This window comes from Hipposideros armiger, unplaced genomic scaffold (assembly GCF_001890085.2).
Source record: "Hipposideros armiger isolate ML-2016 unplaced genomic scaffold, ASM189008v1 scaffold_20, whole genome shotgun sequence".
Taxonomy (NCBI): domain Eukaryota; kingdom Metazoa; phylum Chordata; class Mammalia; order Chiroptera; family Hipposideridae; genus Hipposideros; species Hipposideros armiger.
Window position 1 is genome coordinate 5,241,518 of NW_017731370.1, and position 26,029 is coordinate 5,267,546.

The window sequence follows — 26,029 nt, forward strand, 5'->3', positions numbered from 1 at the left end:
GCCCGCGAACGCGGTGACTATGATTGGCAGTTGATGAAATCACCGTTACCCCAGTAATTGACAGCGGAGGTGACTGAGAGAAAGAAAAAGCAAAAGCAACATTTCTGTGGTACCACCGAGTGCTTCTTGACACCGGAAAATTACTAGCTCAAGGATGGAAAGATTCTTCGGAGTCTTCGATGGGGAAGATGATCAACTAGACAAGTTTGAAAGTAAAGGTGGCTTTCACAATGCCGGATGAACTTTTAAAAATAGCCATAAATATAATTTACTCAGTAATTCTTTTGAATGATACAGGAGAATACAAGTTTTGTCTTTTAAAAAAACCGGGACTTATCGACCTTCCCCGAAAACCCCCTTTCGAAGGACTGGCGGCAGAAGCAGCTTACAATCAGCTCGCACTGCGCATGCCCGCTTTCCAACCCGATCCAGAGAAATAAGGAATTATTGCTTTTCTCCTGGTTTTCCAAGCAGCCGTAAAAGAAGGCCAGGAATTGACGATTTACGGTAGAATCGGGCGCTTTGTGATTGGTCGAATCTGGAAGGCCTGGGAGCCGCGGAGAACGGTTAACCACTTTTTCATTCATTCAGTAAGTGCCTCTTAAGCACACGCCATAAGGAAGATACTGTGCCCTAACAAGTCCATTTGATATGTTATTTAAATTTCAACAATTTGCTAAGGTTGCTGCTGAATAAACTCCGCCCTTATTTTTTTCCAGCCACGGCCACTGCTTTCTTGGCCGAGAACTTCGCTAAAACCCGGAGAGCGGACCCAAGCTAGTCGCAGAGCTGCGCATGCTCCGTCTCCAAGCGCGGCGCGCGGGTTGCTGGGATCGGCGATGGTTGCTGCGTGAGGCTCGGCCTCTGCGACCCGCTGGTGGCGGCGGCCTAGGGAGGCGCGGCGGCTGCTGGGCAGGTGAGAGCGCTGGCGCCTCAGGTGGAAAAGCCAGCTTTCTACCCGGCCGAAGAGAGGGGCAGGGGGCTTGTATGTGCCTCCTCGCCCTCTCAGAAAGGTCACTGGTGTCCTCTCCGAAGGATATTTGGGGGCGGGGATAGGAGGAGGCTGGCTCCTTAGAAAGCTAAAGACCAAACTCGATGATAGCTACAGGCTGTAAATACTTGCCGGTGATACGAATGTTTGTGGTGAGCGCGTGTTCCAGTATTGTGGGCAGAGTTCCAGGTGTAGAGCCTCGTCACTCTCACCTGCACTGCCACGTAGTGAAGTAGGTAGCAAAGGTGTTCCAGTGAAAACACGATTGCACCCGCGCTGCCACCTTCCAGCTGGAACCTGTGACTCGTTGGCCACTCCTCTGTCACTGGTACGGCACTGTATGCTTGTGTCTATCTAGGAAGTGGGGTCCACCCTCTGACATGGAACTGGACGTTAAAACTGCTGTACAGCGAACATGGTAGCGCCAACCCTGCAGAAGCAGAAGCAGGATTCACAGCGCTTGGGAGGTTGTGGGGATCAAAATCCTTTTGAGATGGAGACCTCCTGAGGTCATTGTCATCTGCCTCCTAGAGGAGACAATGCCCCAAGCCCCGTTGCTGTTTCAGAGGCTCTCAATACAGGCAATTTCATTCATTCATTAATATTGTCAATTCATCCATACTATACACACACACACACACACACACACACACACATACACATACACACATACACATACATACATACATACATACATACATACTGAGTTAGCAGATACAGCAGTGACCAAGGGCAGGCATGGTTCCTGACCACAAGGAACTTATATTTTAGAGTTGGAAAAAGAAACAATAAACAAGTACATTGATAAATGAACAAGATATTTCAAGATTCTCCTGGGTTGGGTTACCTAGGAAGCAGACTCTGAGGAGATTTGAGGGCAGGGCATTTATTAGGGAAGACTTTTGGATCATTACCAAGGAAGAAAGGAAGCAGGATTGGATGGGTAGAAAAAGTTGAGCTTCAGTGCAGTCCCAAGGAAGGCCTCCACCAATCTCAAGGGGACTCTGGTGCTGGGTTGGCCCTTCAAAGTTGTCCCAAGCCTGTACACCCGTGCATTGATTGGATTCCCATTGCCCTGGAAAGAGAGCATAACTTCAGTTTTCTTCAGCCTAGTAAATCTTGGAAAGGGACTGACCACTCAGGGCTCTCTCAGCACTCCCAGGATCTGGGAAATGCCTTTCATTCTTAAGGGGTATCAGGGTGACACATCACAGATGTGCTAGAGATTAAGGGGGTGGGAGAAGAAAAACTTCAGATTGGTGCTCAGAGAACGGCTCTCTGACTAGGTAACATCTGAACAGCCAAATCAAAAGAAGGAGCCACTCTGTAGGGCCAAGAGAACAAGATGCTCCACTTTCTGCTATGCACTGAGTATAGCAGAGAAACAAAACAAATGACTGCTACCTTCTGTTATCATGGGTGGCATTCAGTTACCAGTTTTTACAGACATTGACTCCCTGCTGTAACTAAAGATGGAGTTAAGTAAAAATGGATTGAGACTAATTCAGAGGAAGATAGAAAAGATGAAAAGTAGAGTTTTGCAAAACTAGCCAACTTGGTAAAGACTTTTAATCTGTACAGTATATATATTTTTTTTTTTTTGCTCTTACACAGCATTTAATTGAGTCTTATTAGGATTGTGCCTTTCTCTCCTTAAGCCTATATTCTCTTTGAGGACAGGAACCATGCCTTATTTATCTTGGTAGTCCAACCTTCCCCCGCCCCCAGACTAATGTCTTGCTAGTACCTAATAGATACTAAGTAAATATTTGAATAAAGTGAATATCACATATATTTGAAGTGAAAATCAGTAATCCCTAAATGATGTAAACACTATAGATATGACTGTATTTGGATCCATCTTTACAATATTCCCCAGTTATATGAGTTATAACCAAATATTAGTTGAAATATTAAATGATACACAATTGCTTTGGTCAAACAGGAATCTCCAGAGGTGCCTATTTTTATATATGATTTGTATGAAAAGATAATATACTTTCAATAGCTGCCATGTATTGAATACTTCCCACATATTAGACACTGTACTAAGCAATAAACACATAAACATATATGTAATAATCACTTTATAGCCCCATATTACAGATTATGAAATTGAGACAGGAAAGAAGAAATAATTTGCCCAAGATCATAGCTAATTTGTGGTGGAGATTAGAATTTGATTCCCATCATTACTTAAGGCTTCATCACACTAGGACTCTCATATTTAATCAGTGGGCAACTTTAATTTTATTAACTTATCAGAGAAACAAATATGAAATTATTCACCGTCTTTGCTGTTTTGCTCTGTCTTTGAGTTTTCCTGTTTCCTTCATGGTTAGCATTTCTGGCCCACATTAGGAGCTTGCCTCTTCTCTTGTTATAACGTCCTAGAATCTGACTAGAGGTCCATCCTACTCTAACCAAAGACCTCAGAACCGCTCTTGAGAGTCTGGGTGTTTTTATTGACATCTAGTCTAACTGAAACTTCCCAGAAAAGTGGGCCTCCTTTTAAAATAAAGCAATAATAGTTTACAATCACTGAGTCCAGGCTAAGTGCCAGGTATTGTGGTAATTTCACAACAACCTCCTGATATGGACGTCATCATTCTCATTTTACAGATGATGGAATTGAGGCATAGTGAGATTCAGTAACTTATCCAAGGTCACAGTTCCAGTTGTAAAGTGGTCAAGTAGAGGTTGCAAGCCCAGACAGTAGTATTCCACAACTCATATCCTTAACCGCTACAGGACAATGCATTCTTACTGAAATGATTGGCTGTGCTTTACCGTCTGAAGTTGGTAGGCAGGAACTAGATCCTGATAGGCTTTTTATACCGTACTAAGAAATTTAGACTTTACCTTCTAGTAAAAAATGTCACCAAAGGCTCCCAAGTAAAGCAGAAACACGACCAGATTTGTTAGGTTTTTGTTGAGGGGGATGGTGTGTGTGTGGGGGGGGAAGACAGTGTGTGTGCAAGATGGCTATGTTAAGAGTATGGGGAAGGGATAGTGGGGAGTAGACTAGTATAGTGGTTCTCAAACTTTAGCTTCAGAATTACCTAGAGAATTTGTTACAACATAAATTTGTTACTGGACCCCACCCTGGAGTTTCTGAATCAAGGGCAGCCCAAGAATTTGAATTTCTAATTAAGTTCCCAGGTGATTGCTGTGGCTACTGGTAAGGGAACCATATTTTGACAACCACTGGCCTAAAAGCAAGGAGGTCATGTGAGGTAATGCGGTCTGGACTGTGGCTATGGGGGAAGTTCTATAAAAGAAATGCCATGTCAAGTGGCATTGACTTGATGAGGAGAATCAGGAGAAGGGCAGGGTCCACTGTATCCCGATTTCTGCGTTGAATGGCTTGGTAGATAATACTTTTTTAAAAACCAAAACAGGAAATACAGAAGGAACAGCAGTTTAGGGAGGAAAGAGATTCACTTTTATGCTCGTATGAGATGAGTTTGGACTATATATAGGCACAGTTAGGTAAAGGTGAACAGTAGCAATTGGATATAGATTCTAAGCTGGAGATGAAGACGCGGGAGTCAGTAGTGGATGTGTTACAGTAGGAGCTTTGGATGTGAATGGGACCACCAGGAAACAACACGAGGAGGACCAAGGACAGGTCTTTGATAAGGGTAAATAGGTGAATGGAAACTGAGGGGCCACTAAAGAAGACTGGAAAGGAACAGACTAGAATCTCAAGTACTTAAAAATTTTCAAGAACACATCAGAATGCTTAGATCAACTAAGGGGAGAGATTGTTGATCTTGGTGGACAGAGCAGTTCCCATGGAAAATGGAATGAAAGCAAATTACTTGGGTTTGAAGGTGGAAGTGGGAAGTGACTCAAGAAAAAGACGCATCATTTGAAAGGAATCAGATTCTGTAGTAGCTGGAAGGGAGACTGGTAAGGGCTGTTGCTTTAAGGAATTTGTTTTTGGTTGTTTTCAACAGAAAAATGGTCAGGTTATGCAGAGGAGAAAGACCCAATACAAGTGATGAGAGATAGAAGAGTGGAGTTAAAATCCTGAAGATACGATAGAAAATGGGACTGACTTGTAACAGGACTACAAGTTCTTTTTCTGAGACAGCAAGGAAGAAGATTAAGATGAGAGCTGAGATGGATAGGTTTTTACATGTGGGTACAGTAGTTGAGGGTGCTAATACCCTGTAGCCACAATTTCCTCTGGCCAATAGGCTATCTGGATAAGTTTTCTGCAGAAACAAAGGTGGAGAATAAAATACCAATCTCAAAAATAATGAAGATAGCAATCAGCCCTTTAGCGATTCAGAGCTGACCAGGAGTACATAAAGTCACTGCTATACCACTGTGGGCTCATCAGCTGCACATTTAATCAGGAACAGTCTGGCTATCTGCATACCAACTCTCCTCCCTACCAACCTAGCATTGAGTGGCAGCTAGGTGTAAAAACAGTGAAAGGGTACAGAAAGATTCTCATAGAATTCTATAAACGTTATAAACTCTGAAAACTCTGTGAATAACACTTCATCCTTCCTGATAAGCCACAGCCTGCCAATAAGCTAATTTTATCTTCCTCATTAGTCACTAATCACTCAGTTCACATTTTGGACTGCCAACTATTATTAGTAAAGCTGCCATATAAAACTTGTGATGCTTTCAGTATATTATTTATAAATACATTGATTTCGCAGTAATGGAGGAGGGGGATGGCAGAGATCATAAAATACTTAACTGTGTTGACCTTCACAATACTCTGTGACTACTCCTGACCCACTTCTGACTAGGCTGTGCTGTCTGCTGCCCAGGTACTGGGTTTAGGTCAAGTTGACCTTGAATGGTGGGATGGGGAAGGTGGTAGGATTTTGCTGAATGGAAACTTTAGAACTCAGGTATGATGCATTTAGTTCATCAAGAGTTGACTATAACGTTTTTGGGGTGTGTGTTTTCACAAAATGAAGTCAGCAAAACTGTTATTTTAGGTGATGTAGTTAGAAAAAAAAAAGGAAACTTGTTTTTTTCGGTATGCCAGTCAGTTGAATAGGCATAAAGACAATATGCAGTCCTTTTTAATGTGTGTACATACACACACACACACATGCTAACATTTGAACTGCTCTATTAAAAATGGAGGATGAAAAGAACTATTTTTAGTGTCAATGATTGGAATTCAGAAATGAAGAATTCACAAATACCTAAAGTCAATATGGTCACTGTAAAAGGCATTATACAATTCCAGTAAACTTCATCAATTATCACAATCACAAGAGCTGGGTTAATTAAGTGTTAATAATATATATATATATAATGTTCTCTTCATGATTAAATTACATTGGGTAGAACTTTTTAAAACTTACTATTTTTTCCAATACTTTAAGCAGAGCAACAATGAAGACATTTAAAAACAAAAATTACCCTACACTGTGTCCAAACGACCAGCAGATGGCGCTCAGCAAGCCCAGTAGGCAAAGTGAGAATTTTTGACAGAATGTTTCCTGCATCCAGGTTGTTGTAAGCCTAATTTAGTAAGGTCCAATAGCAACACTTGGTTTTACTTGATGTGATGCTACATAGAGTAATCTGGTAGCTAGAGCCAAGCTGTTGAGGATTTTCTGGGATGCTTAATTGCCTTCTTATCCTTCACCTTACTGCCCAGTTCTTACCAAGAAACCTGCATTTACAATAGCTTGGAATGTAACAAGTTGCAGTAAGCCTGTCAGAGTTCTTAGTGATAGCAATTGAAGATATAGTAATTTCTATAATACAGATTGGGGGGCGGGGGGAAGGAAAGTTGCTATTCTAGATACAGTAATGTCCAACTTTAAAGAGTATTTGTGGTCTTAAGCATCTAAGTGTTTTCCTTTCTTGGCCTTTATATTTTCAGTACTCAAAAATATTACGATATTTTAATGAGGTGGAGATATATAGTAAGCTTCTCCCCATTCTGTTCATTAATCTCTTCATTCTGTATTAAAAACTAAGCTAAAGAAAACAGAGCTAAAATTAGCCCAGCTAATTTCAATTATTAGTAGGTCCCTGATGTGTGTTTGGAGGGTAGTAGACTCTTTTGCCCTCTCATTTTGGACAAAGTGTCACAAGACCACAATTAACCTCTTATATACCTGAAATAGGGATAGAAGAACATGCCAGGGCTTAATGCACTGGATAGTTGACCTCAGTGACCCTCACAAGTATGCACCATGTACTTGGAATGTTCTTCTCATCCGTCATCATGCACTGGAAATTCTGACTGACCCTATTGCAGAAACTTGAGACTCCAATTCTTGACTTTTGAAAATTGCTTAATAGAATACTGGCAAGATGTTTTTGGACTCCAAAATCTAAGTTGAGTGCCATAATTAACTGACAGCAATCTTGGAATCAGTCATTTAGGGTTTCCTGATTTCTAAAGCAGTCTCATAAAATTTCTATGAAAACAAAACATAAAAAATAGGAAACCTTTTGAATAATGCAAGGTATATATTTTCGAAAGAAGAGTGAGAAAGCATAATCTGTTAAGATTGCCTCTAAACATTTTCTAGACTTAAAAGGCATGTCAATGAATAAAACCATAAATATACTTTCTTTTTTACTTGCCTAAACTTTACTGATCTCATTTCACTTGTCTTGGTTTCCCCCATCTTTCTAAAAGAGTCTCATACCTTTTGGTTTTTTGTTGTTGTTTTTTCTATTTGTTTGTTTAGGAGTGAGTATGTTTAAGAAGATTCAGGAAAGATAAGAAAAAGGCAGTGGCAGCTACACCAACGGAGGATAAAAATAGGAAAAATATTTTCCTGCTGTCATTTCCATTCCTCCTTTACTCCAGGAAAACTTCAAAGCTTTTCTTGATGAATGAACAACAAGCACTGACTTATTTTAGGGACCAGCCTGTTGTTGCTCATCAAATCTGATCATTTTGAGCACATTCTTGAGAAATTTTTGATTCAGACTCAGGATTCTGTAGTGTCCATAAAATAGTTTCATACCACTTGGAATGATTTGCTAACCATTTTGAGGGAAGGGCCATCTCAAGGTAAATTTTATTGAGCTTAATTTTCCATTCCCAAACTGGAACTCCCAGTCTGTAGCTGCTCAGCACCACATAAAAGTCAAAGTCAAAGCGTTTTAAAAACCTTCTTGTAAGTTCATTTGAAAAATGAGTTAAGAAACCTGTTAAGTTCTTTATATTATCCTGAGAAGCAGCATATAGAGGCTGCGAGCATGGGCTCTCGACTGTTTATAAGAATACTTATTGCCATAGCATAGTTAGCAATAAAGCATTGAAAATAATCTCAAATGTCTATCGGTGGTCTATCAAATTAGGATAGCTCCATACAATCAAAAGCTATACAGCTAATAAAAATTATAATGAAGATTTATGTTTTGGGGGCAAGGAGAAAAGATTACAAACTGTGTACATTATCACATTTTTGTTAAAACCAAAAAGATTGTAGATGGTTTTAGCTTTCTTTTCCTTATTTCTATATTTTCTAACTTTAAAAAGTAAGCCTATATTATATTTATTAGAAAAAGGCAATGATGCTAATTTTCATTTTGAAAAAAATCCCACAGAAGAATTGAGAAGAAAAAAGGGATTAAATAAAAATTGTGTTCCCGCAATATATTTTATTTTGTTTAAAAGCTTCCCAAGAGGATGTGAACAAAATAAGGAATACATTACCTCATTACTGCATCAAATGTCAAATTTCAATCCTTTATAGTCTTTTTCTTAAAACTAGCAGTGAGCCTTATTTAGTAAAGCCTAATGCAACTGGGCCTGGGAAGTTGGTTATTCAAGCAATAGAATACATGTAATGTGCTGGAAAGCTATTAAGTAAAAGAAACAAAATAAATTAAGGTTACTAGGCCATTTTAAGCCTGCTAGTTCCATCTTGGTGGAGATGAACTGTTACGGTGTGATAACCAGTGTTTTTATGTGAATTAAATGTGAAGACTCTAAAAGTACTTTGTAAAGTAAAAAGCCCTATCATCCTGATGCTAATCATTTTCCAAGCCTCTCAAGGGACAACAGAATAATTGTCAGGAAATAGTTACCTGCTCTCTCACCCCTTTAGCCAAATCAATATGTGAAATAAGGAGAACTTGAGGAAATGAGGGCATGTAGGTGTTGAGTAAACACTGAAGTAATTAATCATTAAATCCGTCCAACATCATTTATTAACCAGGAAGTGCTGTTACTGGGCCTCAGTTACATTTGGCAAATAATGCATTTTCAGCCAAAATAGATACTAATTCCCAGGCTTAACTAAGCCTAAATCGAGAAAAAGATGTATAGATCCTTAAGTTATCCTAATGAAAAGGAATAATAAAGTGTTAACTACAATATAAATAAAATGGAGTGTCTCCTTTGTCTTTAACCCATGGATGACCCAAAGATTATTCATTGAGTGTCAGGAGCTAACGTGAATTAGCTAATCTGAGACTTATTCAGGAAGGTTCATAGTACATTACATTACTGTGATTTACATGGAGAGACTAGTACAATACTTTCCCAGACATTGCTGTTACGGATTGTAGTTTAATTCTGAACTTTAGTTATTGAGTTATCCCAACTTTATTATTATATCTTTTTATCCAAATGATGCTTTTCTATAAAATATTTCCTAAAAGTTTTTAATTCAGGAAAAAAGCTGACAACTGAGTTTTGTTAGTGATCATGGAGAAGTAAATGGTGAATAGTAGGAATGCCATCTACTAAAGTACTGTGACTTGATAATCTCGTGTTGAGAGTGACATAGATGTTAAAGTCACCTTAAGTATTGAGGAGACTAGATATGAATGACAATATCTTGTAAACCTTAAAGTAAAGGTATGTTGTGAACAATAATGCCACATGTCAACCAACACAAGCCAGTTGACTCTGGTGCAGCCCCTCCCTTCTTTCCTCTTGGAAGTTACCCTTATAATACTTCTCATTACTTCAAATCGCCCAGTGCCTCTAACATTTGTTTTATTGTGTCCTAAATCTCAAATGCTCCAAAGTCTTTTGCATAGTGGGCTTCAATGAAATTTAATCATGATACAATTATTTGTGATTGACTGTCTCCAAAGATAGAGCATAAGCATGTCAATAAAAGGTATGGTCTCTAAAGGTTGCAAAAAGTGCAAAGGATACTGAAGCACTTTAGAAAATGAAAAGGGTATAAAATACTTTCAATTACAAAGTAGGCCATGTTTTTTGTCCACTTAGTAGTTTTAAGTTTAGCAACAAAGTCCTTATAAAATGTGAATTTGGACCTTGGGGAGAAATAGTTTCTAATGCTGGGAATAATATGTGTATATAGACATAACTCCTAAGCTTTCTGTTTATTTATTTATTTATACTTTTTGTTTTAAACTTTATTGGGGAGCAGTGTGTTTTTTCCAGAACCCATCAGCTCCAAGTCAAGTCGTTGTTTTCAATCCAGTTGTGGAGAGCGCAGCTCATTGGCCCATGTGGGAATCAAACTGGCAACCTTGGTGTTACGAGCACCGCACTCTAACCTACTGAGCCAACCAGCTGCCCAGCGGCAGCTCAGCTCCAAGTCAAGCCATTGTCTTTCACGCTAGCTCCCACGTGGGCCATGTGGGAATCAAACCGGCAATGTTGGTGTTAAGAGCCTGCTCTCTAACCACCTGAGCTAACCGGAGCCCCTGTTTATTTTTAATATATATGCACAGAACACAGACAGTTCAGGCCTACTAGTAACTATATTTTAATCTTGACTTAGAAGAAATAAGTAAAAACCATGTTCAGATATTTTTCTAATGACATTCATACAAAATTACTATAAGAGATTTCATGATACTGAAATACATACATTCAATTGAACCTAATTCTTAATACATCCCCTAGATAATGGAACAGTCTTTATTGTCCTTCTGTGTTCAGAAAGGAACTTGGAAAGTGGGTCCATTCATATCATCACGAGTCTATGTGCTAATCACTAAAGCCTATGAGTGTCCTATATAAAAAAAGTATAGTCTTTCAAGGTTATCCACACTCAAGTTCCCAAACCCAACAGATCATCAGAAATAAATTTCCTGGACCCCACTCCATGTTTTCCAAGTCAAAGACAGACAGGAAAAAAAAACCTGTTTTTAATACTAACTTCGTAACTCCAAGCAAGTTATTAGCCCCAATTTCTTAATGTAAACTGGGTTGACTATAACCCCTGTAGGGTAGAGTGATTAGTAATAAGGGCAAACATTCTAAAATGCAGTAGTTCAGCACATAAATGTGGGAGTGAATTAATTCATCCTAATTCATAGACTAAACCATAATTCTTTTGCTACAATTGGAATCCATGCATGACTGTCCCAATCTCAGTTGAAGAACCATCACTTAATCCTGTCAGAATGGAGAATCTAAATTCTTTTTGCATATTTAAAGATTGCCATTTGATTCTTTTGTTAGAATTGTGACTAAATGTAATTAAACAAACAAAATCTATCTTCATGTGGTTCAGAGAAAGTAAAATTAATTATATAAAGAAAATTATATCTATGCATGAGTGTTTTCAAAGATTCATATAGCTTCCCCAGCAGGCAGTGGTGCTCCTTTACAACTGTTAACTAAAAGTTTATATTGCTTTAGAAGTTTGCCAGGCCTAACTTCCTGCTATCTCTTCAGGTCTACAACATGGCTCTTTCTGTTAATTAACATTGCAATACATTGTAACTGCAAATGTTTAATAGCTTTTATTAGAGCGCCATATTCTACTTGTGGTTTATAGATATCATTTTGAGGAACTTGTTTTTGTTTTTTCTCTTTTAACTGTTGACCATAGGTGCGCTGAGGCTGAGGTGCTATGAGCTTTCAGAACTTCTGGAGAGACTACAAAGTTCTGGTTGTTATGGTGCCCTTAGTTGGGCTCATACACCTGGGGTGGCACAAAATCAAAAGCAGCCCTGTTTTCCAAATACCTAATAAGGACGTTTCTGAGCCAGATAGCCTGTCACTTGCAAGTCCTCAGAAGGACCACATCCAAGGGAAATAGCAGGCTTGCATTTTTCAGGTAAGTTCAGTTTAATCTTGTCAACCAGATGGTATGTTCCAACAGTGGGAAATATAATCCATAAAAAAAGCATAGAACTCTGTCGGGGGATGGGGGTTGGGTGGGAGAAAAGTCTACATTGGTAAGTTACCTGTTGATATTATTAGCCACTGGCAAAATATTATTTTATAGTTGCTTCTAGAAAAAGTCTGTTCCACAGAGACCTTTGACACTTGCCTGACTCATTTGGATGAAAAGAGAAAGTCCATTACTTGTCCTGCCCTCTTTGTGAGCAACATCGCCATGATCATGAATGTGTCCAAAGGAGCAGTTGTCTCCTTGCCATAAACCCATTTTAGAGCATACTAACCTGTAACTTGCAAAAGATTCTTTTCTTTATTATCATTCTGGTTTTTCCAAGACAAAACTAATCGTATTTATTCGTTAGTATCTAATGTTTTAGCTTCTAAATAATTTGTTACTTTTGAGTCACCAACACTTTCAGTGATTTCTTTCTGATTTTATAGCGATATTAGCCAAAAGATATGGTTACTGGTCTCACTACCACAAGACTTGCAGGTGCTAACTTCATTCTGAAATTCTACAGTGCTTGTCACTATTATGTGTTGAAAAAATTTTTTACTAGAGAAATTATTTTACTGATCATAGTTTCTGTTGTGACGTGTGTGTGTGTGTGTGTGTGTGTGTGTGTGTGAGTGAGATAACATGCAAATTCATGTATGGAAGTCACTTCACTAAGGTTTCATTTAAATGAACTTCACAGATTTTGCTAAACCTAAAATTACCACTGAAATAATATTTAAGTACCTTGGCTGTTCCTGGCATAAGATGAACAGAGATTTTTTTCTTCCTCCTGCCATAAAAAAAGATGACTATAGCTTTATTATCATCACCTTTACTTTATTTAGACCCAGTTGCTGTGGTTACAGCCCTTTAACTAAATTGTGAGGAGTAGTAAACACTCCACACACAACATTCTCTTGTTCTCTTCGCCTCTTCTTTGCATATCTTCAGATCACCTTTTTGGTCTGTGTCGTCCTGTGCCACAGTCTACTATAGGTAATACCGTAGTCTGGGTAGTTCAATTAGTTTTATTTATGCTAAATACTGTCCAGATAGCTAGCATAGTTAGTATATTCCTGAAAATAACTAATAATTGGCTGAAGCTTCACCTTCAGAGAACCAAACCTCAACAGATAAGGTCCCATGACCTGAAATTTTTATTCTTTCCATACATTATTAAAAGTTTCCCAATTTTATGCCTCAGGGCACACTGCTTATAACCTCGTTAAGGAAACTAGGACAAGTGTTAGTACACTTGGTATATAATCACATTTTATGGTATTTAGACCCTTTGAGATCGAACTGCAAATCAGATCCTAGTTTTCTCTTTGTCATCCAGCACATTTTCTAGTTTTTGTATTGGAGAGGATTAGTTGTGGGATGTCAAAACTGAAAATCATTGATCGATAGGGTAAAACTACAGAAAATTAGCTCTGACTTTAGCAAAATATTTAAAACATGATTTGCTCTTTGATGCAATGTGTTATGTAGACTTGTACAGCTAGACATAAACTGTACGTTAGAGTCTCTGCAGTAGAAATACTAACAGTTAACTTGTTTTCAAGCATGATTTGATATAAATGCACTTCTATTCAGACCTAAAGTTTCCAAGCAAACCAAAGTTATTGAAAAAAACATAACATTAGATATTGATGTAAGGGAATAAAGACATCTGGGACTTTTCTAAAGACTCACAGACCAAATTCTATGAGTTTTATAATGTAGTATTTCTCTTCTAAAAGCATATCATATTCAAATAACTACTGTAAGCTTCCTCGCTGTGTCGTTGTGCCTTCCAAAATCATTGCAATATTAGCACTTTTTCTCGGAGGGATTCACTGAGGAATAAAGGAATGAATGATTAGTCTAAGTTGATTTACATTTCTCATTTCCTGGGGGCTTGTCCCAGTTGGTAGTTTCTTTTTCTAAAGAATAAAAAAAACATTCAAATAAATTACTGAACTGCAGTCTATAAAATGCTTTGGAATTATTTCTCTAAAATGTTTCATTTTTATTTCTTATAGAAAGAAGCAGCTTTGAATCTGAGTTTGATATTGAAAGAAGAAATGAAAAACACCAGTTGGATTAAAAAGAACTGGCTTCTTGTAGCGGGGCTTTCTTTCATAGGTGTTCACCTTGGAACATACTTTATACAGAGGGCTGCAAAACAATCTGTAAAAGCTCAGTCTGGAGGCAAACAAAAGAGTATTGAAGAATGAAGTAAAATACTTGGAATTACTAATATATCATTAAATCTTTACATGCTGATTAACTTCATAAACATGGAGCTATTTAATTTTAAAGCCATAATGCTGCATATTCAGCCTTTCATACCTGAAGAATGCTATTTTCAAATGTTAAAACCCATGACTACACAATAAATAGAAAACTATGGTTAACTAAATAAAAGCTGTCTTCACAAATTACCACCTGAAGTAAGATGTCTCGTTTAGAAGCTAAAAAGCCGTCATTGTGTAAAAGTGAGCCACTGACAAGTGAGAGGGTCAGGGCCACACTTTCTGTCTTGAAAGGAATCGTAGCATCGTGCTATGGCCCTTCAGGTAGGCTGAAGCAGCTGCACAACGGCCTGGGGGGCTGTGTGTACACAACCTCACACTCGTCGGCCCTGCTTGCTAACTTGTCCGTCACCCACCCCATTTTAAAGATCCTGACAACTTCCGTGCAGAATCATGTGTCATGCTTCAGTGATTGTGGCTTATTCACAGCCATTCTTTGCTGCAACCTGATAGAAAATGTTCAGAAAACAGGCTTGATGCCCACCACTGTCATTAAATTAAATAAGCATCTTCTGAGCCTCTGCACCAGTTACCTCAAGACAGAGGCCTGTGGTTGTCGAATCCCAGTTGACTTTAGTAGTACTCAGATCCTCCTTTGTTTGGTGCGCAGTATATTAACGAGTAAACCTGCCTGTATGCTCACCAGGAAAGAAATAGACCACATAAGTACTCTGATTCTGAGAGCCTTTTTGCTTACCATTCCAGAAAACGCCGAAGACCACATCATTGTAGGAAAGAGTATAATTGTACCTTTAAAAGATCAAAGAGTTATAGATTCTACTGTATTACCTGGAATACTTATTGAAATGTTTGAAGTTCAGTTGATGAAGATACTACCTCTCAAAAAGTCAGGTTCCCTCAAGGTGGCACTCTTTCGTGCATCTTTATCTGGAGACCTTTCTGATACTGGAGAAGGAACTGTGGTGATCAGTTATGGGGTTTCTCTTGAAAATGCAGTCCTGGACCAATTGCTTAACCTAGGAAGGCAGCTAGTTAGTGATCACATAGATCTTGTTATGTGCCAAAAAGTTATACACCCATCTTTGAAACAGTTTCTCAGTATGCATCATGTTATTGCTATAGACAGAGTTGGAGTGGCTCTGATGGAACCCCTGAGTAAAGTGACAGGTAAATACACTCAGCTTTTGCCCCTTAGAGTTAATAAATCACTTTTTTTGAGCTGAGATATTCTTGGTATGCGTCACAGTTAACATCTTGAAAAATGTTAGAAGTCGCCAACCTCAGTGTATGCGAGTATCATTTCTGGCAACAAGAGTTTCTGAAAAAGAACCTATGTTCACTCATTAAAAATTGAGTGATTACGGCCATTTCCTATGTATTTTCCAGCTCCAAAATGTACTACAGAGTCTATCACAATCTAAAACTTAATCCCCAGATGTCTTAGAGTTTACTGAGAAAATGAACATCCTCATAATAAGATCTTTCACACTTTACACAAAATTCTGGAGTTTTACAAAGCTCTTACATAATTCAGAAGGTAATTTTGCAACTAGATTATCCCCTTTTCTTCACTTTTATGTAATTCCAGCAATCAACTGTACTGCCTAAATAGTGGTTCCTAATTAAGGCATGTGTGTGTGTGCTAACTTTAAATATCCCAAATATTTCCAGCAGAGCTTGAGAACCAGGATCATCTTTTATTTTCAGTGCTTACAGCAGGTTTGGTACACAGTAGGTGTTCTAAAATGTGTTGAATTGACTAACATATTAACATGCAGAATTATAATAGGCAAAAAATTATTGTGTTGTCGGAAAAGTCATGACGCGTGTTTGCAACAAATGGCACTAGTTCATATTTGGAAGTACTAAAGTCATTTGCATCTATGCTATTGCTATGTCATTTGACTGCTGACAGTTTGAGCTTCATTCTAAAAAAAAGTGAGCGATTTGGTTGAGTTTTGGAGATTTTACAAGTTGAAGATGGAAGACCAAATTGCATTTTTGGCATATTTTACTGTTTTACTTCCATATAGGGAAGAACGTGCGTCAAGCTTGTGAAAAGTTGCATAAAGTTTATGGTGACAGTGCTCAATAAGAACATGGGTCATGAAATTCCGTGCTGGTGATTTTTATCTCAATGATACTCCTCGGTTAGGGAGGCCCACCGAGGTTGATGACGACAAAATAAAGGCAGTGATCAAGTCAAACCCATGTTACATGACACGAGAGATTGCAGAAACATTGAACATCCATCGTTCAAGCCTTCACGACCACCTGAAGAAGCTGGGATACGTAAGCAAGCTCGACATTTGGGTTCCGCATGAACTCAAAGAAGTTCATTGGAAGGCACGTATAACATCTGCAATATGCTCATTAAACGTGAGGAAAACGATCCTTTTTTGAAGTGTCTGATAACTGGTGATGAGAAGTGATTGTTTACAACAATGTGGTGCGCAAATGGTCTTGGTCCCGAAGTGATGATTCGCCTCAAATGACATCGAAAGCAGACATTCATCAGAGGAAGGTTATGCTTTCAGTGTGGTGGGATTTTAAAGGTGTCGTGTTTTTCGAGCTCCTACCAAGAAACCAAACGATTCGAATGTGTACTTTTGGCATTTGGACAGTTTGAACGAATCCATCATCCAGAAACGTCCAGAGCTTGTTAATTATAAAGCAGTTGTGTTCCATTACGACAACGCGAGACCACACACAAGTTTGATCACCTGTCAAAAATTATTGGAGTTTGGATGGGATGTGTTGCCACACCCACCATCTCACCTGACCTTGCACCATCAGACTTCCCCTTGTTTCACTCTCTTCAAAACTCCTTGCGTGGTATAACGTTCAATTCAGATGAGGCTGTAAACCAGCACCTTGTTCAGTTTTTCACAAATAAAGACAGGTCCTTCTATGAANCTTGTTCAGTTTTTCACAAATAAAGACAGGTCCTTCTATGAACGAGGAATTATGAAGCTCACTGAAAGATGGCAAAAGGTTATTGAACAAAACGGGCAATATATCATTGATTGATCTTTGTACTTTATACAAATAAATGACCTTTGAAAAACATAGACAAAATACATCATGACTTTTCCGACAGCCCAATATTTTGCAAACTCAGCAAATTAAAGCAGATATAAGGTTGATATTTAACTATTAGAGCCCAAAGAAAAATGACAAATTGAAGAGTTCTGGTTTGAGCCACTTTTCAATATCCTGTTAACAGCACTATCAGAAAGACGACCATTTCATTCTGATAGATTGTAATTTTTAAATTATTAGATATAAACCATTGTTAAAGTTCACTAAGCTTACTCTTATTACAAATCATAAAAAAGGAGTAACATGTATGTCAAGTATTGAATGCATACTATCTGGATTACTGCCCTCTGTAAGACTCATGATTTGTCAAGGAGGAAATTATTAAATAATGGAAATAGTTCTTTAGAAATCATTGTTGATGTGGATCAGACTCACACCTTTAAATATTTACTGGCTTTTCATGAATCAGGTCATTTTTAGTTGTGAATATTAGATATTACAGGTTATGTAGTCAGTATGAAGCATTTTCCCATAGAAACAATATTGTAAGTGGATGCTGGGTTTCCACACCAGCCCACAATTTATCCCATATGTAATTAGAACATAGTATTAATAGCCAGAGCTTTAGTCCTAGATCTTGGGATAAGATTGTGATAAAAGATCTTTGGAGACAAAAAGAAAGGGCAATATATATATTGCATATATACAGTAGTCCTTTTTCTTCTGATTGTGTATTATCTCCATTCCTCTCTACAAACTCAGACCTTTACCCCCCTTTTATGTTGTTGTTATCACAAATTAACCCTTTTAATGCTGTGAGTTAATTTCCAAATTACAGTTGCTATTGTCTTCTCTTTTTTCAAGAAAAAAATTTTTACCTCTTTAATCTTTATGTATTTAAGTGTAAAAAATACCCTATTCTGCATAAGATTTGCAATTTCCTGTTTCTGTCTGAGTCACCTTACTCAAGGCTTTGTATTCTTGTCTCTTTGTTTCAGGTAGAATAACCCCCTTCTATTTCCTGTAATGCAGGCCTTGTGGTAAATTACCTCAGCTTCTGTATGTCTGTAAAAGTCTTTATTTCTCTTTTATATCTAAATGATTATATGTTACTCATGGCTGGTGATTTTTCTCTTTCAGTAGTTTGAATATTTGATTCCACTATCTCCCAGCTTAAATGGCTTCTGCTGAAAAATCCAATGATAATATGATGGGATTTCCTTTATAGGTTACTGTCTTCTTTTACCTGGATGCCTTGAGAATTCTGTCATTAATTTTTGACAGTTTTAATATAATGTGCCTTCGAGAAGGCTTCTTGAGATTGAAATAATTAGGTGTGCTGTTTGCTTCATGTATATCTATATCTATCCATCCATCCATCATACACACACACACACACACACACACACACACACACACACACACACACGCGCGCACACACACACACATACCCAGACCCATGGCTCAAGTAAACTAAGAATAGCTGAACTATGTTTTGGGCCTAATTCACCTCCCGGGGTATATCTAGGTTAACATTACTTCCTTTCTCCCCCTTCAAACAAAATGTATTGATGATTTGGGTTAAATAGTGGAGTTATTCATTGTACATGGGCAACGTCTGTGTGAAGTTTGTCATGGTAAAGTAGGATATTCAAAGAAGTGAAATTGCTCAGTGATTATTTTCTGGGTTCTTACGAACTTTTTGAGCTGGAAGTGTTTATAGACATTATTGTTTTAACCCCATTGGTTTCAAAGAGGAAACTGGTCCACAAGAGTGCATTGTTCACTTACAGTTTTAGTGTTAAGACTTTAAACTAGCATTGTTATTTCTTATAGAAGTTCTATGTAGTTACTTTTCTTACATAACTTCCACTACATTTTAGATTTTGGAAACCTTCCAGTCAGTCATCCTAACTTCTCATTTATTCTATTTTTATTTGTGTTTTATAAAATTGTACTATTTTACTTGTGCTGGAAGGAGGGCAAAATACTTACATATCAAAGAATAACAAAATAAAATAAGAATGTTACATACTTTATTTTGGCATAATTGAAGTAGCTAGGTAGCTATTTACATACAAACAGTTGCCAGGCAAAAAAAAAAAAAAAGAGAAAGAGAGAGAGAAAACCTATTTGTTCACTAAATAGAGCCCCAAAATAACTATTTGTATAGCCTAATTTGTGAGTCTTAAGGTAGAGATAATAATGCCTTTTAAAAACTTTTAAGTGTCCTCTCACTTCACTCTTATTCCAGATTAGCGGGGTTCATAATTTTGCATCTCTAATCCTTGAATGGGCTTTCAGAATTCCTGGACTTCCAGAAAATGTATTCAGTTTTATGCACCTTTTTTAGAGACTACAAAATAGCTTTTGAAAAATGTTCCAAGAAGTCACTAAACTAAAAGAACATTTGCTTTACTTTTATTTACATATCATTTAATAGCAGAATACTACTTATTTTAAAGGTTTAAGAAGATGCATCTTGTTATTTCTTTGTCCTATATTTCATATTTTAAATTATATGCTTTGGGGACTTTTATATTGGCTAGGAATAAATATTATAATTTTAAATGATTGTATTCTCCATCTTTATTCATACATTTTGTGTTTTCTAAAATTTAAAAAATAGGAACACAGCCTATTGGGTCCCTTGGCTCAATCTCTCCTAGTAGCTATGGAAGTCTCAAAGATTTGTGCACTGCAAAATTTGGCTTCAAACATTTTTTTCATCTTATTCCTAATGAAACAACTATGTGCAGCTTGCTTCTCTGCAACAGAAATGACACTGCCTGGGATGAGTTGAAGGTAGGTAATGAACTTTGTCTTCCATATCTAGGGGCTGAGGCAGGGATTAAAGTCATTCAGAAAGGTATTAAAATTGTTTCACATTCGTGAGCTATGCTTTTTATTTTCATAACTCCCCAAAGTGGTATGGAAAGCAAAACCAACAAAAATGAAGAATTTAAGTCACAAGTGGACACTACCGTGACCTGGCATGTGTTACCATTTATTATTTCTAGTATTTACAAGCAAACTATAGATCCTTAACATAGGAACTTTTCTTAAGAAATTAACTTGAACTGTGTCTTCTTTGATGCTAACATGTAGAGTGATTCACTTAGATAATGAGTTACCCAGATATATCCATCATCCACCTCTTAATAGAGTTTGTTGTTCTCTACCAGCATTAGCACACGCTACTTTTATGTAAGGGAAGCGATAACCTGTGGTATTGGTCACAAGCTTGAAGATTCATGTATGCTCAAGGGTATATCCTTGGCAAATATTAAAGGTCTGTGTATTTTTTTTTTTTACTGTTGGGTTATAGCTGTATTATCATTTCCATAGCAGCTTGAAATAAATTTTATATTACTTATTCAGCTAATGTATTTAGACTGAAATAATTTTTTACTAGAGATACTAACAATCTTTGCTGACCCAGTTATTTTGAGGCCATTCATTTGTGAATCTCAATTTGTGTATCAAAGTATTTATGAAAAGATATTATATCTGGTCCATGAAAACAAGCATCTTGCTAAAGTATTTTTCTTTAATCTATTTTTTGTTTATTCCAAAATGTATTCATCACATTACAACCTTGGAAACACAGGTTTTGTTCTTTTGCAATTAAAATCAGGCTCTTTGAGTTTGCTATCTAAGTTGCTTTCAGACCATGGCTATATTTCTTTGTGTATGTGATGTTACTGTCTGATTCTGATGATTTATTTCTTTTGTAGCTCACATGTCAAACAGCACTGCATGTCTTGCAGTTAACAATCAAGGAACCATGTGTTTTATTGGGAGGTGGTTGTACTGAAACTCACTTGGCAGCATATATCAGACACAAGGTAGGTTCGATAGTCCTTAGACTATTTGAGTTCTCAGCAGTATTCACTTTCTAAGATGATAAACCAGCATAACACCCTGGAGCCTTTAATCTTTAATTTCTCAGTAGTCTAAATCATATATTGTATTGGAAAACATTTGAGGAAAATAACACTGACAAATATAAGGTAATATCTTTATCACAATGATTATTATTAATCCAACCTTTTACCAAATGATCACTCTTTGAGTATTGTCTAAATATTGCATGTTGAAATGAGCATTTTGTTAATGATAGTTTTCATATCAGAGATCTCCGCTGCTGAAGTACAATAATAACTGATATCACAAGGACTGTGTCTAGATTCTACAGAATACCTCAGTTCCTTCTGTATCATCAAGAAAGACTTAATTTCATTTATTAAAGGATTTCACATGTTAGATTTTATTATGATTTTAAAATTGATATCTATGTGACATTTTATTTTTATCAAGTAGAATATTTTTTATTAATCTAGGAAACTATTCCCTGACAATAGTCAGATAAATTTAGTGCATTATAGTTTTGATTAATTATTTCATAAATATTGACTTACTTTATTTGAAAGTGGATAAACAAAGATATGTGTTTTCCAGATATTTGCAGTTTATTCTTTGGTTAGTCAGGAGTGATATCAAGAGACTGCATAGTTTCTAGTGGATGACTGGGATTGGAGAGAATATAAGTTTTTTTTATAAAAATGCCCCTCTTTGCTTCCTCAAATAATTTAAAATCTATTTGATGATCAGCCCATTCATGAAAAGTTATAAGAATATCCATTATGAAAAACAAAGTCAGTGCCAACCTATGGATACTGAATGGACAATAATCTGCAAATGGGACTGAGTAAACTAGAAAAAGTTTTTGGAGGAGGAAGGTATATTGAGTAGGATTTTGAAGAAACAGCACAGCACTGACAATACGGGAAAAGAATATGTTTTAGAGACGATCTCATCTGGTTCAAACCTCCTGGGCAAAAAAAATGGTCGCTGTTTTTAAGTAGTTAGGGTATAGGTTTTTAACTATCATTCAGTTACTAGTTTGCTAATATATTAATTTTTTCTATCATGAAATTTCTATGATAAACTTTTTAGAATGGTAACAGCAAAAAACAGTTTAAAGTCATATGATCTTTTCATTAATTTGAAGAGAAATGTCTTTAAAAAACATTGATGTGAAAATTGCATGCATCCCTAAATGGTTTTGTCTTAATAATAATACATGTGTTATCATTTTAAACAAATCTCAAACATTTTGCTAAGTATAAATAAGTACTTCATTTGAACATTAGTCTTCAGGAACTTCCTCCTATCTGTATAAAAGCCTGTAATACATGTATTATGCCTCGTTCTTCATATATTAAGGAGGCACTACTGGGCAGTCACGCGAATAATTTTATGGTGGGGTTTATTCTGATTCATTCATTCTGATAACATGACTGGTAGCATACAGCTTTATATAACCAACCAGGTTAAGGGCCTCTCGTCTGGCCAGCAGACTCATATATACCCATTAGCCTTGTGCCAAACCCCTGTGTAAATGGAAAGTAAGTAGTAACTACAAACAAGGGTTTGATCAAGTAGTCTATTTTTTCAGAAACATTTTAAAAGCATTAATTGGTCTATATGTGTTTTCAATGGTTTCATTACTCTTTAGACTTTTAATGAGCCGGAAAGCATTCCCCAAGATGATGGATATACTCAAACAGAACTCCAACTAATTACTGAAGCATTTTGCAGTGCACTAGAATCAATTGCTGCCTCTTTAGAACATGATGGAGGTGAAATTCTCACTGACATGAAGTATGGACACTCTTGGTCAGTGCAGGCAGATTCTCCCTCTGTTGCTAACTGGCCAGATTTGCTTTCAAGATGTGGCTGTGGACTATACAATAGCCAGGAAGAACTCGACTGGTCTTTCTTAAGGAGTACTCGGCAACCTTTTCCACCACAAGCCTGCCTTCCATGTGGAGCTGTGGGCTCAGCCAACAACCTGACTTTGGACTGTTTCACTGCTAAACTTAGTGGCCTGCAGGGGGCTGTGGAGACAGCCAATTTGATTTTGGATATTTCATATGTCATTGAAGATAAAAACTGATGTAAGAGAATAGCAGGTTTATATTATAAAAAAAGAAAAAATTGTCAGGTGTCAATTAAGAAAAATATTGAGCGTGTTTGTTCTCTCCCAAAGGCCTATTCTGCATATCTAAATACATGATTCACAAAATTATAGATTTGCTTGTATAAGGAAAAAAGGTATTATTCTTAAATAGAAATACCATAGAATAATAAAATTATGAAGCATTATTAATCATATCGTAGTTATCTTAGGGATTCCACTGATACCACTGTATGTTGCTGTAAATTTTTGTTATTTTGACATCATTCTAAGAACATTCAGAAATTTTTTAAAAATCATAATCTATGCTTTAGTTCATATATGCTTTTATATTTTTAATTAGTAGTAATTGCATATGTTTACAGTGTAAAATTAGATTCCAAAGTATCAACAAAACACCTAGTACATATTGCTCAATTAAAAGAAGTACCTAAACTGCACATTTAGTAAAATTCAGTGTTCTTTATCTGAAACAATATTTATTCAGTGTTTAGGTAGTTGATGTAGAACCTGGTCTACCTGCAAATACTAGTTCATATCACAGTTCTTCACCTGTGTTATTTTGATGAAATGTGTGATTAGGAAAATAGATTTTTTTCTAAGCAGTATAGTGAAAAGAAGTGGAAAAGCTATTTCTCTAGTTCAGTCATAGTGCGAAAAAGAAACTAGAATAGCTTCATAGTCAAATTAGAGACACTGATGTTTCACTAAAGAATGTAATTTGAATTTTATGCAAATACGAGGGGTAGTGATAAATTGAAGAAGAATTTAGAAGAAAACAGAGTGCAGCTAAAGGTATAAGCATGGAGTTGTAACAGATGCCTATATTAACCTTTAGGAAAACATTTTGAAAAATTTTGGAAAATTAAACAACCTGAGAGTCAATGATCAGATCTACAACCACAATAGCAGGAGATAGAATTTTTAAGCAATTTCTTCCAACAATCTTGCATTCCAAAAGAATTTTTACTGTGAGCCAAAATAAAAATTGCAGTACAGACTCACATCAATGCAATATATATTGCAAGCTTCATAAAATATTTCTCTAAAATCTTATTCCTTTTATCATTAGAGTCAAATAGACGGCGACTGTGGTGGGCAGCCTCTAAGATGGCCCCTCAGTGATCCTGCCTCCTGGTTTTCTGACCCTTGCATGATCCCCTCCCCTTGGGTGCAGGCTGGATGTATGACTCATTTGAGTCTCCATTTCCCCCTTTGTGAACCCGAATGTCTTCTTGAGGTTATTCATGCCTGATCCATCATTGTATGTTGGGAGTGGAAGACAGATAACGGTCTCATCAACTTCATGGGTCTTCAGATGGAGAGAACTGTGCTTCAGAAGCTGTACTTAAGGAATTACACCTGGGGAGCTTCACTCACCCTGATCTGATTTCGGTAGTAAGATTCAGTGATAGACTTCAAGTTGATGTTGCAATACAATGAGACTTGGGAATCTGAGGAAGGTGTACATGTATTTTGCATGTAGCCTGTAAGATGGCTCCCAATGATCACACCTTGTGGTAGTCCACCCTTTGGGTGTGGTTGGGACCTAATGACTAGCTTTTAATGAGTAGAATACAGCAGAAATGATGGGATGTCACTTCTGATGTTAGGATGGTCTTCTCACTTGATCTCTCACTTGTTCGCTCTGATGGAGGCCAGCTGCCAGGTTGAGAACTGCCCTATGGAGAGGCCCACATGTAGCAAGGGACTAAGGAAGGCTTGTAGCCAACAGCCCCCGTGAAATTGAATCATACCATAGAGTAAATCTGGAAGCAGATCCTCCCTAGTGGAACCTAAGGATGAGTGTCGCCCCTGCCAACGCAGCCACCTGAGAGGCCCTGAAGCAGAGGATCTAGATAAGCCACTCCTGGATTGATTCCTGACCCAGAAAATCTGTGAGATAATAAATTTTAAGTCAAGTTTTGGGTGTAATTTGTTATGCAGCAATAGACATCTAATAAAGCTAGGAATAAAAGCTTATTTATAATTATATCCTGAAAGCTTGGTCACATATTGGAAAAAAGCATCCTCGATGCCATGATTTTGCATTTGCACCATCACTTCCAACATAAAGGCAGTATTCTTCATCACACATGTTTACAGTGAGGGTTTTACATTCACTTAAGAAGGTGTGTCACATAATATGGGCATTGTCCTGGGTCTCCTTGACCCTCTACTGTGTTTCCAAGTTGCTCCCTGAAGAGATGCCACAGTGAACCTCTTCAATTCATCTTCTCTGTTCAGGACCTCCGCTTCTCGTGCTAGCCATTTTTAGCTCTGTCATTTTTAGCTTTGCCATAAAATTCAATTACATTCCTTGGTGGAACATCATTGCTGTCATTTTGAATGTGTCATAAATTTGAAATTTTTAATAAATTTGTTTTCTGAAGTTGTGTACATTTCTTACCAGAAAATACTGTAAATAATTAAAAAAAAAACTTCCTTTATGGATCAAGAAAATCATTATTCAAACTTAGATGTTAAAATATGAGATGAAAAATATTGACAAAAATAATTTCAAAGGAAATCCTTTTAACAGAAATAAATGATAGAAAACAGAAACAAAGTTAAGCCTCAGGCACTGTTTTGTGACTTAAAGTAAGATTGAGGTCTGAATATTGCATTATGAGGTTCCTCGGAAGACAGAACAGAAAACCCTGATAGCTACAAAAAAAAAAAAAAA

General features: G+C 37.0%; 1 protein-coding gene across 1 annotated transcript; it reads left to right on the top strand.

The window, feature by feature from the left end:
• MKKS (MKKS centrosomal shuttling protein) lies at nt 1-26,029 on the top strand. The gene is made up of 7 exons (XM_019635261.1): nt 1-590; nt 720-916; nt 11,770-11,997; nt 14,085-15,485; nt 19,990-20,165; nt 21,098-21,208; nt 22,882-26,029. Exons 4-7 carry the CDS (start codon nt 14,501-14,503, stop codon nt 23,320-23,322), a joined length of 1,713 nt encoding a protein of 570 aa, XP_019490806.1. The 5' UTR covers nt 1-590; nt 720-916; nt 11,770-11,997; nt 14,085-14,500; the 3' UTR covers nt 23,323-26,029.